We start from the raw sequence: 18,101 nt of genomic DNA, 5'->3' as shown, positions 1-18,101 counted from the left end.
ATAAGGACAACATATAGTTGCACAGTCCAAGGAGTAGCCCTAGGACAGAATTATGACTATAAGGAATCACAGCTCCCTCCCTGCTTCCCCCTTTGCCCAGCATGGGGGAGCAGGATGCAGAGGAGGGAAGGATGAAAGGAAGTAATTAATCCAGAGCCCATTACTGAATGTAGCATATTCTTTTTTGGCTAATATGTCAGGGGGAGAGGTCAAGGTTCTCCCCTCCCCTCATTACCCACCTGCCCAGGGATAGGTGTGTGGCAAGAGTATCAGGTTCACAGTCCCTTCTCTCCACTCATGCCCATGCCAAGGTCTAGCAAGATCAGCCATGCAGGGAAGTGAGGAGTTTCTGTCTTACTCAGGATTGCTCAGCAGGGCTACACAAAGAATCTGTTACAGTCTGTCCAGCCATTCCCTTCTTTTGTAGCCAAAAAGGGCATTCAGCTATGTTAATGTGACTGTTAGATTCATACTAGTGCAGTAACAGGCAATATGTTATACATGGGAAAATATGTTATTAAGACTGTCACAATGAGTTTAGCTAGTTAAAACTAAAAAACAGAGGCCCTAAGACTAATGAGATATTGTCTAAGTACTGGGATGGGTGCACATAATCAATATGCTATGCTAGAATATTCACCAGGAGAATGGGATGCCACATAGTGGCAAATATAATTGTGAAGGCGCATGCTAAGACTTAAGAGTCCTTCTGCAGAGCCCCGACCTGGAAGGTAAAATAAAAAGGCTAGAGGCTAAATGACAGCACCACAGGAACCACACTGCATAGACATTGTAGTCTGGGAGGAAAGGGTTTGGAACAGAAAGGCAGAAAGCCAGAAATCCTCGTCGTAAGACAAATGCAGGAAAAACTGAATCCATGTCCTAGCCAAACCCCAAAAAGTGCCAAGTTCAGAATCATAACTCAACCATTAGTATGGAATCCTATAAGGTGTTGTAGGATAATTGGGAGAATTCTGAACGGTTTTTGAGAACTACATTAACTATATGCATCATCCGAGGTATAAAATCTTACGATTTATATATTTTACTCACACTTTTCACTTTAATTCATGTATTCTGTACCAGTCATCAATTAAAAAGCAAATTATAGTTAATTCATAACAGTGGTTTCAACATATTTATACATTTACTAAAAGACATTTGAAGAAAAATATTTATTGTGTAAATTTAATTACTTAACATATTTTTTTAAACTGCTGTTGTAAATAACTAATACCTCTCCACTCAAATTCTTTTGTGAATGTCAGTAACAATTACAATCTACTGCTAATACTAACTGTCTTTCTTGCAGTACATTTTTCCTATTAATACTGAGCCCCTCCTCCTTCCTAGTATTTGAAAAAGTTGACTGAAACAGACAAAACCTTCTGGAGCCTTAGAAAATGGGTATGCGTGTGATTTGCAGGTGTAACACATCCTCACCTTGATATTTGGTTTCGACAGTAGTTTCAACAGCTCTCCGATCTCAGTGTTCAATGGCTTGCTCTGCAGCTCCTCAGCCAGCTGTGAGGGAGATTGAATTGACATAAAGAACATTAGCAAGAGCATTGTTTTACCGAGTGCCTCAGTGACAACTGAGAATCTATCCTGTTCAAGGTTATTACTTTCCAGTATGTTCAAACAGAAGCCAGCATGAAGAAAAACAAACTATCAATCATTGCTCTTCTTTTCTGGCCCTCAGTGGACCAGATTTAAGCCAGGCCTTTCGGCTCAGTTTAACTCAAGTAATCATATCTGGCAACGGTACAGCCAGATCGCATTCTGATTTATAGCAACGAGAGCAAATCCCAGCACTTCATTTAAGTGAATGGTCCTTTGCGTGCAGACAAAGGACTGCTTGTAAAAACGACTGGATCAAACTCTGACACTGTCTATAAAAAACAGCTTCTGAATGAGGTGGTGAAATCCACACTGCTTCCAAAAACTCACAGTAGCTCTGCTGTTTTGGGCTGGTGTAGGGAAGCAAAGTGCCCCTACAGAGCAAGCAGTCTGAACCTTTTATTATGTTTACACGTACATGGCAAGCAGCTTGTTAAAATGTAAAGCAGGTTAATCATACTATGGCCTATAACAGGTCACCAGCTATTAAAGCACACAAAATGTACAGAATATGTCCTAACAACAAGATCAGTAATTTATGTTTGGTAATATTACAACGTTGTGATTTGGTAAACAATAGAGCAACTGTCTAACATTTAATCCCAGAGCTACTTTCCTCATGTTTGAGTTTTTCTTATCACTAAATTCTTACCTAATTTGGATTTAAGATGCATATTTTTACTACTATAAGATTTCAGATGTCAGCTATTTTTCCAGGGCAGAGAAAAGCCAAAACACATTTCACATCACTGAAGCCTAGTCTAGAATTATGAAGTTTTATGCAATACCTCATCCAAAACAATTTCATATAATCACTTTTTAATGTTAAATCAATACTATAAAAAATGTCCCAAAGAAAAATGGTTATTTGCAGCAAGTAATTTTATTTATCTAAATCAGAGGTGAGCAAACTATGGCCTGTGGGCCACATCCAGCCTGCGGGACCCTCCTGCCCTGCCCCTGAGCTCCTGGCCGGGAGGTTAGCCCCCAGCCCCTCCCCTGCTGTTCCCCCTCCCCCACAGTCTCAGCTCACTGTGCCACCGGTGCAATGCTCAGGGTGGCAGGCTCTGAGCTCCTGGGGCAGTGAAGCTACAGAGCCTGGCCTGATCCAGTGCTCTGTGCTGTACGGTGGTTGGCTGGCTCCAGCCGGGTGGCACAGCTGTAGCACTGCCAGCCACCTGTGCTCCAGGCAGCGCGGTAAGGCGGCAGGGAGCAGGGTTGGTTGGCTAGAGGGCAGGGGAGTTCGGGATGGTGGGCGGGGGGTGTGGATAGGGGTTGGGGTGGTCAGTGGGGGGGGAACTGGGGGGCTGAATGGGATCTGGGGGGGAGCAGTCAGGAATGAGAGGAGGGGTTGGATGGGGCGGCAGGGGGTGGGGACAGTCAGGGGTGGGGGTTCCAGGGTTGGTCAGGGGACCGGGGGTGGTGAATGGGGCAGGAACAGGAGGGGTTGGATGAGGCAGGAATCCCGGGGTAGGGAGAGAGGATGAGGGGGGGCCAGGCCATGACCCTCTCCCCTAACCAGCCCTCCATACAATTTCTAAAACCCGATGCGGCCCTCAAGACAAAAAGTTTGCCCAACCCTGAGCTAAACACTAAAGTTAAAATTACTTTCAGTTCACAGAAATCAAACTAAAAGATTTTCAAAAGAAGTTGCTACAGTGACTAATGTAACTTTTATCCAATATATATCTCCATTATACAATTATCAAATTCTAAGCATTAAAAATATAAAAACAGCCAATAAGAATAATTTCCATATATTTTCCATTACACTTACAATTCAGACTTAGAATTAATAAGATTGACAAGAAAGTTCAACATATACATTCTAATAACTGTTTAACTCTGACCCACACAGACAAAAGTTGATCATAAACATCAATAAAGTACTTTGCTATCTATATAAGAGCTAGGCATTATTATTATTAAATTAATGTATTAAAACTGTAGGAGTTTACAAAGGGAAATCAGCTTAGAGGTCAGCAGAGTGAAGTGTTTCAGGCACATAAAACCAAGCAACAAAGCAAACTAGTGACAGGTCTAGTGTAGTGTGGTTTTTCAGTTAGTTTTAAGAAGCTGAACATGATCTGTGATGATACTAGCTCCTAGTGTCTTCTGGGGCAGTTAAGCACTGCAGGTTCCCTTTGAACTCTCTTTCCTTAGCTTTACACTCCACATTACTATTGATTAAAGTCTATCAATGGTAGCTTCACTGACAAAGACTTTCCTTAATCAGTAAGATTGTTAACAGGTTCAAATCAGTTTTTTTCCTTTAATTTGTGTTACACACAATGGTAAACGATAGCAGAGCTGATCCTCTAAGATAATGGACATATGCACAGGTGTGAATATACAAGCTTCAGAACAGTTGTATTCCATAGTGAGGAGGAAACAGAAAAATCATGAGAATTTTAAAGCGTTTTTTAAAAACATTTTTATAAACTTGGGAGGTGGGGGGGAGGGAACACAATCTTGTTCTCGCCTAAAATCTTCAGAAGGAAATACTATTCCTATAAATATGTAAAGTGGGGGAGGTATAGCTCAGTGGTTTGAGCATTTGGCCTACTAAACCCAGGGTTGTGAGTTCAATCCTTGAGGGGGCCATTTAGGGATCTGGGGCAAAAATCAGTACTTGGTCCTGCTAGTGAAGGGAAGGGGCTGAACTCAATGACCTTTCAGGGTCCCTTCCAGTTCTAGGAGATAGGTATATCTCCTATTATTATTACAATATCACTGGTGTTGCCTATAGGGAAACAGAAACTGAAGAGAATGTTTGCTGGTACGTGTATAAAAGGCACCACAGCTGTTGCTGCATTTTTGGAAGTAGTACGTTGTTTTTTGGGGGGGGGGGTGTTAATGTAAGGGGTTATTTCTGTGTGACCTGGGCGGTGTACTTTGGGTATATGTTGTTGCTATGACTGATCACCTGAATACATGGAGGATTGCAGGAACATGAGTCTCAGAGATGCTCTTCTGAAATTCTCGCTTTTAAGGGAACTGATGCATCTTACCTAATACAATCTTCACCTAATTTTATAGAGGGCAACCACTACAGAGAGGGGAACATAAAGCAATCCTAAGAAACAGCAAACAGCAAACCAGAGCCAGAGATAGTGGAAGAGGAGAGGCCAGGCCAGAACAGAGGTAGAACAGAGAGGGGATACCGGGGTCAAGACATTTGGGGGTTTAGAGCGAGAAAGTTGTGAAAGCCTTTACATCAGCACAGTACTGATTCAAATAACAGTTTTAAAGGAATCTGGTTTCTGAGTGAGCATTTGCATTATAATAATATATTTTCTGTAGTTTTTTATTTTATGTTAACCAAACAGTATAGTCTGAACACCTTGGCTTTGTGATAAGGTGTGTACAGGCCTCTGGCATAAAAACTTTGCCTTATAAGAAATTGGGGTAGGCATGAAAATGTTTAGATTAGAAGCCTGGTTGCAACTGCTTCCTTCATAATGACTATCAAAAGCCTTAATACCAATCATAAGAGTAAAAACAAACTCATAAAAACATTTAGCATTTTTGGGAGCACTGTTCCATGTTTTGGTTTTATAACACTCAGGAAATACAACATTTCTTATTAATAAGAATATTTCCTTGTTTTTCTAATTATAAAACAGTTAATAACCCACAGCAGGAAAAGAACCATTAGTTCAAAATCTGTTGAAACACAATGTCTGTTAAATTGCTAATATGCATTGTTGTTGTAGCCATGTCGGTCCCACGATATTAGAGAAACAAGGTGGGTGAGGTAATGTATTTTATTGAACCAACTTCTGTTAGCGAAGAAGACAAGATTTCAAGCTACACAGAGCTCTTCTTCAGTCTGGGAATGGTACTCAGAGTGTCACAGCTGACTACAAGATTGAACTGATAGCACATATTCTAAGGGACCATTCAAGCTGAAGAGGCCCATTAATACATCTCTAGCCATAAGACAAATTTTAAAAAGGGGGAGGGGGCTTACAGATTGTTGTAATAAGCCATAAATGCCGTGTTTTTATTAAGACCATGATTTTTAGTGTCTAGCTAGGTTATGGATTTAAGCTCCCAGGCTTGTCTTTTGAAAGTGTTATGCAGGACTCCTTTGAGGATGAGGATGGATAGGTCAGATATAGAGTGATATGAAAAACACCTGCAGGTGAACACTTTTCACAAAACAATCACTCTATATTTGACCTATCTGTCCTCATCCTCAAAGGAAATCTGAACAACACTATCAAAAGATGAGCCTGGACACTTAAATTCATAACTTTGCTAGACATTAAAAATCATGGTCTTAATAAAGACATGGCATTTATGACTTATTAGAACAATCTGTAACCCCCTGTCATGAACAGACAGTTAAGGGTTAATTCCTCTTTTACCTGTAAAGGGTTAAGAAGTTCACATAGCCTAGCTGACAGCTTACCAGAGGAACCAATGGGGGGACAAGATATTTTCAAACAGGGAGGAGGGAAATCAGCCTTTGGTCTGTTCAGAAAAGTTTGTGCCAGAGTGAAGGATCCAGGAATCAGCCATCTAACATTTCTTAAAAGCAGTAAGTATTTAGAGAAGGAATGTATTAGATTATGTTTATTTTCTTTTGTGACGTTGTTTTGCATAGAGGGAGAATCAAATTGGGTTTCTTTGTGTAACTAAGGTTTTGCCCAGAGGGACATCCTGTGTGTTTTAAATCTGTTGTCTGTGAGAGTAGATTGCATGCTAATCTCACAGAGGTATTCCTTTCACCCTTTTTCTTTAATTAAAAGTCTTCTTTTAAGAACCTGATTGATTTTTCCTTGTTTTAAGATCCAAGGGTTTTTTGGATCTGGGCTCACCAGGAATTGGTGGGAGGTGAATCAGTCTCAATCCTTCCAGGAAAAGGGGAATAAAGACTGGGGAAATATTTGCAGGGATATAGAGTTTCCAAATGACTCTCCCATAAACGTTTGTTTAAACTATTTGGTGGTGCAGCTACTAGATCTAAGCTGGTAAATAAGCTTAGGGGTTATCTTATGCAGGTCCCTACAGAGTTGGGGTGACACCTTGACACCCCCTCTTTTTGTCCTATGGTCACAGGGGTATTAACAGCCACTTCATCTTGAATGATTTCTTAGAATATGTGCTAACTACTTATGTTAAACTATCTGGTCAATCATGTATTTAGCTGTGATGCTTTTAGTACCTTTCCCAGACCTGAAGAAGACCTCTGTGTAACTCGAAAGCTTGTCTCACTCACCAACAGAAGTTGGTCCAATAAAAGATATTACCTCACCTACCTTGTCTCTGTTATATCGCTAACATGCTCCTAAGTCCTTGAAGGCTTACTAGTTGTCAACAAGAGTGCCAAAAATGTAATGCAACTCTAATCCCCCAATTCCATGTATTTTGAAGTTATGCAAAATATGTTGTGTACAAGTTAGTTTACAATCCCATAAAAATGTACTGATAACATATTCACACACACAAAAAACTGGGTTCTGCTTAGCTTGAATTCAGTAGAACTCCACACCTTACAGGAATGGGCCCATAATGTGAACTGTTCAAATAACACAAAAAGAATGACAAAAGCACTAGAAACCTTAGCTATCAACCAAAGTCAAATCTTAAAAATTACCATTATGCAGAAATCACAGATTCACATCTCTAATGCATATACTTTTTGTAGAACATATGCTATTAATTTTTCATTACGTATTTAGTGTAGTAAAGATCAATAGCCTAAATTTTCAGAACTGAACAGAGATTTGGAGTGCCTTATTTCTTGGTGCGAAAACTAGAGACATCTTAAAGGGACCTGATATTCAGAGAGCAGGTGCTCAGCACTTCTGAAATCAGGCCCATTTCAAGTGCTTTAAGTTGTGCACTCAAAAGATAAGGCACTCAAACTCTAACTTGGTTTACGCGGTGTGACAAAAGGTTAATGAACATAATTTTGGGAGTACATTTTTATGACCTTTCTAGTTTTCAAAATAATTATTTGCCTAAATGCAGTTACTTCAAAGGAAACATTGTTAATGTCTGATGCCGCAGCGAATTTTTTATTATATTTGATACATCACAGGATGTAGCTATCCTCTTACTGAAACATGATTACAGTCTCGTAAATTGGCTGTATAAGTAAAGAGAAGGTGTATAAATAAAGAGTAGAAGTTTCCTTTGTATGTTAACAAAAAAAAAAAAAAAGCCAAGAAGGGAGAAAAAAAAAAAGAGAATAGCTAACATGCTCAGTCTAGGAAAAGGGGGGATGGTTGCTGCAGTTAAACAAGGTTGGTGTGCAGCGGGCAGCCCACCCTCCTCCTTGGGGACCTTTTGTAAATATTCAGATTGATTTTATTTAAATGTCTAAATGTTGTGGTTATGAATATGTATTAGTTTTAGTTGATGTATTTACCAATTGGGTTGAAGCTTTTCCCTGCAGGAAAGCAGATGTCAGGACTGTTGTGAAATTTTGCTTAAAGATTTTGTGCCATGTTTTGGCATCCCTGTGAGTATCAACAGTGATCGTGGAACTCATTTTACTGGACAGATTGTAAAGGAGTTATGTGCAGCTCACTGCCCTCACCACCCACAGTCTGCTGGGACAGTGGAACACCAGAACGGGATTTTAAACAATAAACTGGCCAAGATTTGTGCTGAAACAAACTTAAAGTGGCCAGATGCCCTTCCTTTGGCACTGATGAGTATGAGAGCCATTCCCAATCGAAAGACTGGACTCAGCCCTCATGCAATTTTGACAGGATGCCCAATGTGACTACCAGCTGCACCCCCACTAACCCCAGCTCAGATGGACATTCATTTGCTGGATAACATAATGCTTAAGTATTGTCAGGCACTAATGAAATGTGTTAAGTCTTTTTATACACAGGTGAAGGAAGCACTACCGAAGGATCCTGTGCAACCTTGCCACTCCTTGAAACCAGGAGACTGGCTCTACATAAAGATCCATCAACGAAAGACTGCCTTGGCTCCACGCTGGAAAGGCCCTTTCCAAGTCCTGCTGTCTACCAACACCGCTGTGAAGTGCCAAAGACTGACTGCCTGGACCCAGGATTCTCTCTGCGAAAAGACCCCTCCACATCAGAAGAATTTTCCTACTGATGATTAGCCTATTCTTCTTCTAGCTCTACTGTGCTTCTGGACAGCAGGGAAAAAGGACAAGGTGACGTACTGGCAACCTCTCCCTTGTCCGCTGACAGACCAACTGTGCCTTTGGACTTTTCTAGAAAAAGCAAAGCCATTACAAGGTGATATGTGCTGGCAACCTCTCCCCTGTAGGATGCTAAACCACGATTGTTTTGGGAAAGAAGAAGAAACACTCACTCCACTGACATTGCCAAAGTCCAGGAATTCCTGACTGAAAAGGACACTGAGAACTGACCCTGGTGAAGAAACAAAGAATTACATACTGGCAGGAAGAAATTTGTGGGACCCATGCTTGGGACTGTGGTATTAATTGGATTTTGGGGTTTATTCTACAGGCTGCGCCCTGTGTTCTGGATAAATCCTTCAGTATGTATTGCCCTCCCTAATTGGATTTTAAATGACATTGCCCTTATCCAGTTTTCAAATCACTTCTACATACCCAGATTGCTCACAAGGGGCTGCCATTAGATTAGCACAACAAAAAGGCCTGGGTTATTTCCTCTGGACAAAAAGGGAATTGACCAGATCCCTGTGGGCTGGGGCCAATAGTGTAGTAGCCATTTGGACTATTCTTCCAGGCCAAGAACATGATAAGAAATTGGGCCAACTAGAAAAGGCCACTAGCCTTATTTTTGAAGCTCAGCTATCTTAAGTACAGGCTGGAGTTGGTGAGTTACATGTCATTTCCACCCTTAGTTCTATGACCCAGAAGTTACTGATAGAGATGGTATTGCAATCTCACTGAGGCTGGGAAGGCATTGCAGTGGGATCTAGACCAGACTTGGCCCACTGCCCTTACAGACACGTCAGGAGTACCATCTGATCTGTGGTCATGAAGACATACTTGGACACTTTCTGGATGGAAGTGTGGACATTCACAGTGCTCCTTCCAAGCATATGGACCGGTTAGGTTGGGTGTGGGCTCCCACATACCGAATCCTGCTGGGTCCATGGGGAGGATGCATGTGGAACTGAATTATTTACCGAGACATCTGGGAAATTAGACCACCTGGTATACCTACCTGATTTATAGACAGTACCCCTAGAATAACACCTGACAAGATATACATATTGATCTTACCACTGCTGCAGGCAATTATATCATTTACTGGCCTCCAGATAGAATGCAGATAGAATGTTGCAAATAGCTCTTAGATTTCAGGTATATTTTGATTGGACTAGAGTAGTGCCTGATCGGTTTCAAAATTTGCTTTCATTGTTACCAAAGGTTCAAAGAATCTCTGAATTGCAAGGGCGAATTCACATGCTTTAGAATATATATCAAGCTGAAAAGAATGCCTTTCATACAGCTTATAGAGTGTTTACTTTATGTACTAGGTATGTACTAGGTATGATGTTTTATGCTTTGTAATCACAATTGTACAACAGCCCCATTATATTATTCCTATGGGAATGTTATTGTTTGTAGTGTTGTTAGTTAGCTTGGGATTTATTGTTGTTGTTGTTGTAAAAAACGTAAGAATAGCACTACCTTTCATGTTCATGCTAATCATGCTTTGTCATTACATCCCTTGACAACCCCTAAGGTTGACATATCTGCTGTAGAATCTGAACTCCACGAATTAATGCAAATGGAGATTTGAAAGTATTTGTTGTACTAGAAGTACAAAAGGGGGGAGTGTGGAAGCAGGGAAAGCTTCAATAAGGATTTGAAGGGGATTTTAATGCATGTTAGTCAGTTAGCAAGAGTCAGGCCATACTGTAACCCTAATGACGTAAGACTTGTAGGAGCAAAGATAGTGCGAGGCGACAGGACAAGAACTGTGTACAAAGTTATTACGACCTTGCAATCACTAACCAAAATGCAGGCTTGCTTTTTCTTAGGACTGAGACAAATAAGATAAGCCTTTCTGCTATGTATAAACAAAATGTAGTTGTTGCTTTTTACTGTCTGTATTATTGCTAGAAATTGTCTGTAACAAAGGTATAAAGGCTTGCTGTGATTGTTTACCAGTTGAGAGACCTGTCCAGGACTGGGGCGACCCTGTGTCCTATGGCACTCTCTCCCTCCATTGTAATTACTGGAGAAATAATAAAGTATTTGATTTTGCTGCACCCAAACAAAAAGCGAGAACTGAGTTTTTCTTCGACAAATGTTTTCAATGTTTTTCAATGTTTCAAACATAGTGATATTCATGATTTTGTAAGATATGTTGTAATCCTAAATATGTCAACAGTTTCATGCCAGATAAACAAATGGCTTATTTAAAATGTATGGGCATTATATAAAAACAGTAACTAAGCATTCAAAGAACATTTATGAAATGCAACAAGATTCAAAGCCTCCATGTTTGAAATTAATCCTAAAATATATTGCATTTATCAAAAGAAAAAAAACTGAAATCACCAATTATAACAAAGACTGATGGATTTCACTTAAACCACAGTTTAATAAACATTTCTCTCTCCATCCTACCTCAGGTTCAGTCATAGTTTATACAGGTGTGTACAAAATTCATCTGAATCCTAGAATTAACCAAATAGCAAGAAATGACAGGCTGGATTTTTTTTCGTTTAAAATAAAAATTATAGTAACAGGAAATTAACTACTCTATCAATGCCGACCACGTCTATAATTTATTTTTACTTATAAAGGTAATTTGGAAAGCTCTAATATCCATAAATCACTACTATTTTTTTTTCAAACAGGTATTTTTTTGGACAAGCCCCCCTTTTTATGTATTTCATATGCCTCGTTCCTGTAGTATTATCTGTCATTTTTCTTGTCCTGTCAACAGTACAGCTATCTCATTTGTCTTTATTTTTCCAAAGCATTCCTCTTGTCTGTGACCTTCTCAAAACACTAATAGTTGACAGCTTTTCCCTCCCAGTAGAATTCCAACCTGAAATTTCTATTACGTAGTTACCAAAGCAGAACAAGAGGCTATCTTGCCATGTTTTTACAACAGGAAAGTGAATAAAAATCAAAGTAATATCAGCAATAAGCCCAGTGATGACAGCACCTTTGGAAACATTTGCAGCTTCTTATGATTTCAGCTCAGAGGATTACATTCATGTGTTTGCACTATGAGGAGTTCTGCTTGCAGACAGTTTTTTGGGAGACTTGGTACCAGTGATCTCAGCAGGGGACACTTACATCATCTGCCAAGGCTGCTGCACCATGGAGTATGGGTACAGGGCTCTGTTTTTCAAAGTAGTGCAGTTTCTCATGAATCTGGAAGACAATTGCACAAAAAAGGTAAGCATGCTTAGTAGCAAAGCAAATATGACAACACAGCCGTATTGAGTTAACTGATCTGTTGAGTATCTGTAACTAAAGAAACATCCTTTTATAAATCTGTAGGTGGCAATAATGTCGATGCAATTCATCAACCACCTCTGTTGAAGTGCTAAGAACATGAAATCAGATGGAAAAAATGTTCAGTATGTAGACCAACCCACAGAAAAACTAAACATTTGTGATTTCCCCTTAGTTTTCTATGCCTGTATTTCTGACATATTGCTTTAAGTATCTATTACATTGCTGATGAAAATACAAAGCATAAAGTGTTTATCCCTAAAATGGATATAAACCTCCCGTAAATTATAATGTATTAAGTGGAATAATAGCCTGCCTCCCACATTTTGACAGACAGTTCAGTGGATTTGCTGCAGTCATTAAAGTAATTCAGAAAGAATGGCAAAGTAGTGTTAATATGAATCCCAACAGTGCAGGAAAAAGTTGTATTTCAGCAAATTAAAATACTTGGATTTTATTTTAAGTTTTTACTGAATAGTGTTGCCAAAATTTAAAAAGTTTCATAATTGTAAAATGCAATGTTCTTTTATTTTTTCAAAAGGAGAACATACATATCATATAAATACCTTCTCTCCACCCATAAGTGAGGCATTTTAAGTAGAATTTCCACTGCTAAATATTAAAATAGCCAAAATATTTTTTGAAAAGCCTTTAAAAATAATCTTCCTATCATTGAAAATATTTCATATATCACTCTTTTTTTAATTTATATTGTTCACCGTTATATTTAATTTATATTGTTCACCATTGTAACACCATTATCTAGACACAAATAAAATAAGCAAAATAAAAAGATGATGACATAAATAACCTAAATTATCATTAACATGTAAAAACATCTAACCCACTAGAACACTGCCCCCCCTTCTCAGCACAAGCATGGACTCCAACCAGTAGAATCAGCTACAGAAGCACCCAAAGCAGAGACTGCTGCGCTGGTGGGAGGGGTTACAATAAGGCCCAGCCATGGCCATTCCTCTCGCAAGCAGCCACCTCCCCCTGGACCCAGAATTGCGCAGGGAAGACCCTAAGCACACTCTGGGGGTACTAGGACTCAGGTAGTGTCTCCCTCCACCCCATCCCCCAACCATTCAGCCTTGGGCATAGATTTCCTGCCACAAAGGCAAACAATGCAACAGATCTTCTTACTTTAATATCTGCCTTTGTACCACTCAAATGCATCAGTTATACCTACGTAGAAAATATTTCATACATGTGATTCCCAGGGGTGAAAGTAACTTAAAGGACTTACCGGTACGCCGGAGTCGTGGCATCAACTGGAAGGGGCGTGGCCTCAACCGGAAGAGGCAGGGCCTTTAAATCACCCCGGAGCTCAGGGACGAATTAAAGGGCCTGGGGCTCCGGCCACCACGGAGCTCCGGGCCCTTTAAATCACTGCCCAAGCCCGGCTGCCAGAGCTCCGGCAGGGATTTAAAGGGCCCGGGGCTCCCTGCAGCGGCCGGAGCACTGGGCCCTTTAAATCCCCACCGAGCCCACCTGCTGGAGCTCCGGCAGCACTTTAAAGGGCCTGGGCCTCCCCGCAGCAGCTGGAGCCCTGGGCCCTTTAAATCACCGCCGCGGAAGCCAGTCCAGTCCAGCACAGTGTACTGGCTCTTGCTGGTACACCGGACCGGACCAGCTTACTTTCACCTCTGATGATACCCCAAATCTCAACACTATTGAAAATTACAAGAGGTTGCATATATTAAAATTGCAGAAGATAATTGAATAACAGAAAAGATAGTGAAAACGGAACCATTCGGTCATAGTATCACTACCCGACCGGGGAGAGAAATTAAGAGATACAGGACAAGGCAGAAGAGATATTTTCAGCAGAAATATTAAATAGAGAGTGGATGAAGTAGAGAGATACACAGGGAGGCTGTCCCTGATGGCAGCAGCAGCAAAGAAGAAATCTCTTGCACCAGGGAGGTAATAACTGGAAGAGTCAGATAGCTGGGAAGTACTACATGAGAGAAGAGAGCTACATTGTATAAAGGTAGCTTGTAGCAAGTCCATGAAAGGTTTTTAAAACCTGGGAAGGCAATTCTGAATTGAATTAGGAACCTGAAATGGCAAATTAATGAACTTGTATTTTATATTTGCCTTCTTAAAAAGCCAGATGTACTAAGATAAACAGAAAATTTGTCATGTAAAACTGCTCCCTTTAACGAGGTAGGCACATTTTGATGTAGTTTTGGTCATTAAGGTAGACTTTCCAACTCTGTGTAAAGACGGGAGACAGTGCAAGAGGGTCTACCAACCTAAAATTCAGCATTGTCTTTTTTATTGTGTTGACATGCTTAATCAGTGCTGATAACAGAATTGACATTTCTGGTTCAGTAACTGCTGTAGGTAAGGCACACAGCCTCTGATTTAGTAACTAAGGTGATTTGCAGTATAATCTCTTCTCATATGAAAAAAGTATTTCCATTTTGTTTTCTCCAGTATACATATAATTACATACAAAAACCAGGTTAACTACCTTTTGTAACTGTTGTTCTTCGAAATGTGTTGCTCATGTCCATTCCATTCTAGGTGTGTGCGTGCCCACGTATATAGTTGTCGGAATTTTTTGCCGTAGCAATATCCATAGGGCCTGCTCTGGAGCCCTCTGGAATCTCATACTTATGCGCCAGTATAAGAGGCACTGCCAGCTTTACGTCCTTTCAGTTCCTTCTTGCCAGTAATTCCGACAGAGGGGTAGGAGAATGGGTAATGGAATGAACATGAGCAACAAATCTCTAAGAACAACAGTTATGAAAGGTAGGTATCCGTTTTTTCTTCTTCAAGTGATTTCTCATGTTGATTCCATTCTAGGTGACTCACAAGCAAAATCTCCAGAGTTCATGGTAGTGCAGTTTGCAATACTGCTCTAACAAAGCCCACATAATCCCAGGACTGCTGGATGATTGCGTAACTGGACATGAACATATGGATGAATGATCAGGTAGTGGCCCTGCAGATATCTTGAATAGGCACCTGGGTCAGGAAGGCTTCTGACGAGGTTTGCACTCTGGTTGACTGAGTGGCTACAATCACCAGCGGTAGCACTTTTGCCTGCTCATAGCAAAACCTGATGCAGGCAGTGATCCATGATGAAATTCTCTAAGCAGACACAGGAAGACCCTTCTTTCTGCCTGCAACCATGACGTAGAACTGAGTCGACTTATGGAACAGCTTAGTCCTTTTAACATAAAAGGCTATCGCTCTCCTGATGTCCAGAGAGTGTAGTCTACACTTCTCATCCGACTTATGAGGTTTCAGAAAGAAGACTGGTTAGAATATGTCCTGGATAGTATGAAACTGCAAAACTACCTTGGGCAGAAAAGCTGGGTGTGGCCACAGTTGAACTTTGACCTTATAGAACACTGTGTAGCATGGCTCCAAGGTAAGTGCTCTAATTTCAGAGACTCTACAGGCTGACGTTATCGCCACCAGGAAGGAGACGTTCCATGAGAATAGCAGAAAGGAACAAGAAGCCAACGACTCAAAGAGAGGACCCATGAGCCTTGACAGCACAAGGTTCAGGTCCCAAGGTGTTACAGGGTCACGGACTTGAGGTAGAGCTGCTTCAGACCTTTTGGAAACTGGACCGTCAAGTCATGAGCAAAGACAGACTTGCCCTGAACTGGAGGGCGTAAGGATGAAACAGCTGCCACGTGGACTTTGACTGATGAAAGAGAGAGGCCCTGGAGCTTGAGGTGCAGAAGATAGTCCAGGATCAACTGGAGTGATACCTGTTTGGGTCAAAGAGTTTGGTCCATGGCCCAACACGTGAACCGCTTCCATTTGGCCAGATAAGACGCCATGGTGGAGGGCTTTCTGTTAACCATCAGGACCTGTTGAACGCAGGCCAAGCTTGCTTGCTCTTCCACAGTCAACCATGCAGCAACCAAGCTGTCAGGTGCAGAGCTGCTAGATTTGGGTGCAGTAGCTGGCTGTGGTTTTGGAAAAGTGCAGCCAGAGCGGTAGTTGTAGCGGAGCCGCTACTGAGAGCTCCAGCAGCGTGCCGAACCAGTGCTGGCGAGGCCAAACCAAAACTATCAGGATTACCTTTGCCTTGTCCTGCTTGATCTTCATGAGGATTCTGTGGATTAAATGGCACTGGCAGAAAGGCGTACAGCAGAGTCCTCAACCAGGAGCAAGAAGGTGTCAGACAGGTAGCCTCTGCTGATCCTGCAAATTGAGAAGAAGATGTGGCACTTCTTGACTTTAAGTCCACCATGGGAGTCTCCCCCATCTGGAAGATTACACTGACTACTTCCAGATGGAGTGACCAGTCATGGCGAGGCAAGAAGGTCCTGCTGAGGTGATCTGTTAACACATTCCTGGGCCCCGGGAGGTGCGAGGCTATGAGATGAATGACATGTTGCACATGAAAGTCCCTCAACCAAAGAGCTTCTTGGCAAAGGGCTGACAAACAGGCTCCGCCTTGCTTGTTGATATAAAACATTGTTGCTTTATTGTCTCAGGATTTGTACCATCTTGCCCCTCAGGTGAGGCAGGAATGCCTGGCAGGCCAAGCACACCGCTCTGAGCTCTCTGATATTTATATGCAGAGAGTGTTCACCTTGTGAACAGCGACCTTGCATGCTGAGATCACCAAGGTGAGCTCCCCAACCCAGGTCCGAAGCACTGGAGACCAGAGTCACCAACAGGGATGGAGCCGCAAAGGGAACATAAGTACAAGCTGCCATGTGGCCCAACAACTAGAGGCACATGCGGGCGGTAGTGAGAGATCAGGTTGGACAGAGTCTGGAAATGGGTCACCAGGAGAAAGGCTCTGGCCTGCACAGAGTCGAGTATCTCTCCTATAACTCTATACGCTGTACAGGGGTCAGAGTTGTTTCTTTTCATTTATTACTAGACCCAGATTGTGACAGGTGGAGCGCACCAAATTGAGATTCCTTTGCACCTGGGCCTGAGACCATCCCTTTATGAGACAGTTGTCAAGATATGGATAAACCTGTATCCCTTAACACCTCAAGTAAGCGGCTATGGGCTCCATTCACTTTGCGAATACCCTCAAGGCAGATGAGAGGCCGAAGGATAGTGCTGTAAACTGGAAACGGTGCTGGCCCATCATGAAGCAGAGAAACCATCTATGCCCGAAGAAAATGGAAATATGAAATTATGCATCCTTCAAGTCGAGGGCAGTGTACCAGTCTCCTGGATCCAAGGAGGGGATGACAAAGGCTAGGGAGACCATGGAAAAAGTCAATTTCTTGATATCTGTTGAGGTGATGAAGCTCCAGAATGGGTCTTAGGCCCCCTTTTGCCTTTGGGATTAGGAAGCATTGGGAATAGAACCCTTTCCCCCTTCACATCGTGAGGGGCCTCCTCTACTGCCCCCAGTCATAGGAGGTGTCCACCTCCTGGATGAAGAGTTGCTTGTGAGAAGGATCCATGAAGAGGGTCGGGGAAGGTGTTATGGGGGGAGGAAGCAGGGGTGGAAGATGCTAGAGAACTGTAGGGTATAGTCTAACGCTACTGTGTTTAGCGCCCAGCGGTCTGATGTTACTTGGGCCCATGCAGCCAGGAAGTCACACAAATGGTTTGAAAACAAATGGGATGGACTCAGAAGTTTGACTGGGGGATCGTCCTCATGCGCACCATCAAAATGCCTGCTGAGGGCCCCCTTGATGTCAAATGGAGCCAGACTGAGCAGGCAAGGGAGATGAGGTGGGTATTTAAACTCTCTATTTCGATCCTTTTTCCTATAGGCACCCTGTTGCAGGGGTCCCCAGAATCTGAGTGGCAGCCCCCAGAATCTGAGTGGCAGCAGCAGTGGCTGCCCGAACTGCTTCCTAGTAGCTCATGGCATATAAAGACCCAGTAAGCATAATGTGGCCCGAGAGTCTCTTAGTCCATGCAACCTTGCATTGGTCTGCTCCAAAAAGAGAGCATTCCCTTGAAACGGGAGATCCTGAATGGACAGCTGCATCTCTTGGGAGATGCCCAAGGACTGCAGCCACAAACTGCACCTCATGACCACAGCAGAGGCCATGACCTCAGGGGGAAGCGATAGCTCAGTGGTTTGAGGATTGGCCTGCTAAACCCAGGG

General features: G+C 42.1%; 1 protein-coding gene across 10 annotated transcripts in view; it reads right to left on the bottom strand.

Moving 5' to 3' along the window:
• Positions 1 to 18,101, bottom strand: part of MPP7 (membrane palmitoylated protein 7) — a 300,103-nt gene that overhangs the window by 127,262 nt on the left and 154,740 nt on the right. For all 10 annotated transcript variants that reach the window (XR_005593934.1, XM_039523991.1, XM_039523987.1 and 7 more), the window contains 2 exons: positions 11,873 to 11,950; positions 1,444 to 1,524 (listed from right to left, as the gene is read on the bottom strand). Coding sequence is in view for 9 of the 10 variants with exons in the window: in XM_039523991.1 (XP_039379925.1) it covers positions 1,444 to 1,524; positions 11,873 to 11,950 (159 nt within the window). In the remaining variant the exon portion in view is untranslated. The remainder of the gene's footprint in view (positions 1 to 1,443; positions 1,525 to 11,872; positions 11,951 to 18,101) is intronic.

Source organism: Mauremys reevesii, linkage group 2 (genome assembly GCF_016161935.1).
Source record: "Mauremys reevesii isolate NIE-2019 linkage group 2, ASM1616193v1, whole genome shotgun sequence".
In the NCBI taxonomy this organism is placed as follows: Eukaryota; Metazoa; Chordata; order Testudines; family Geoemydidae; genus Mauremys; species Mauremys reevesii.
The sequence above is the reverse complement of the archived record's forward strand: the minus strand, read 5'-3'. Positions and strand labels throughout refer to the sequence as shown.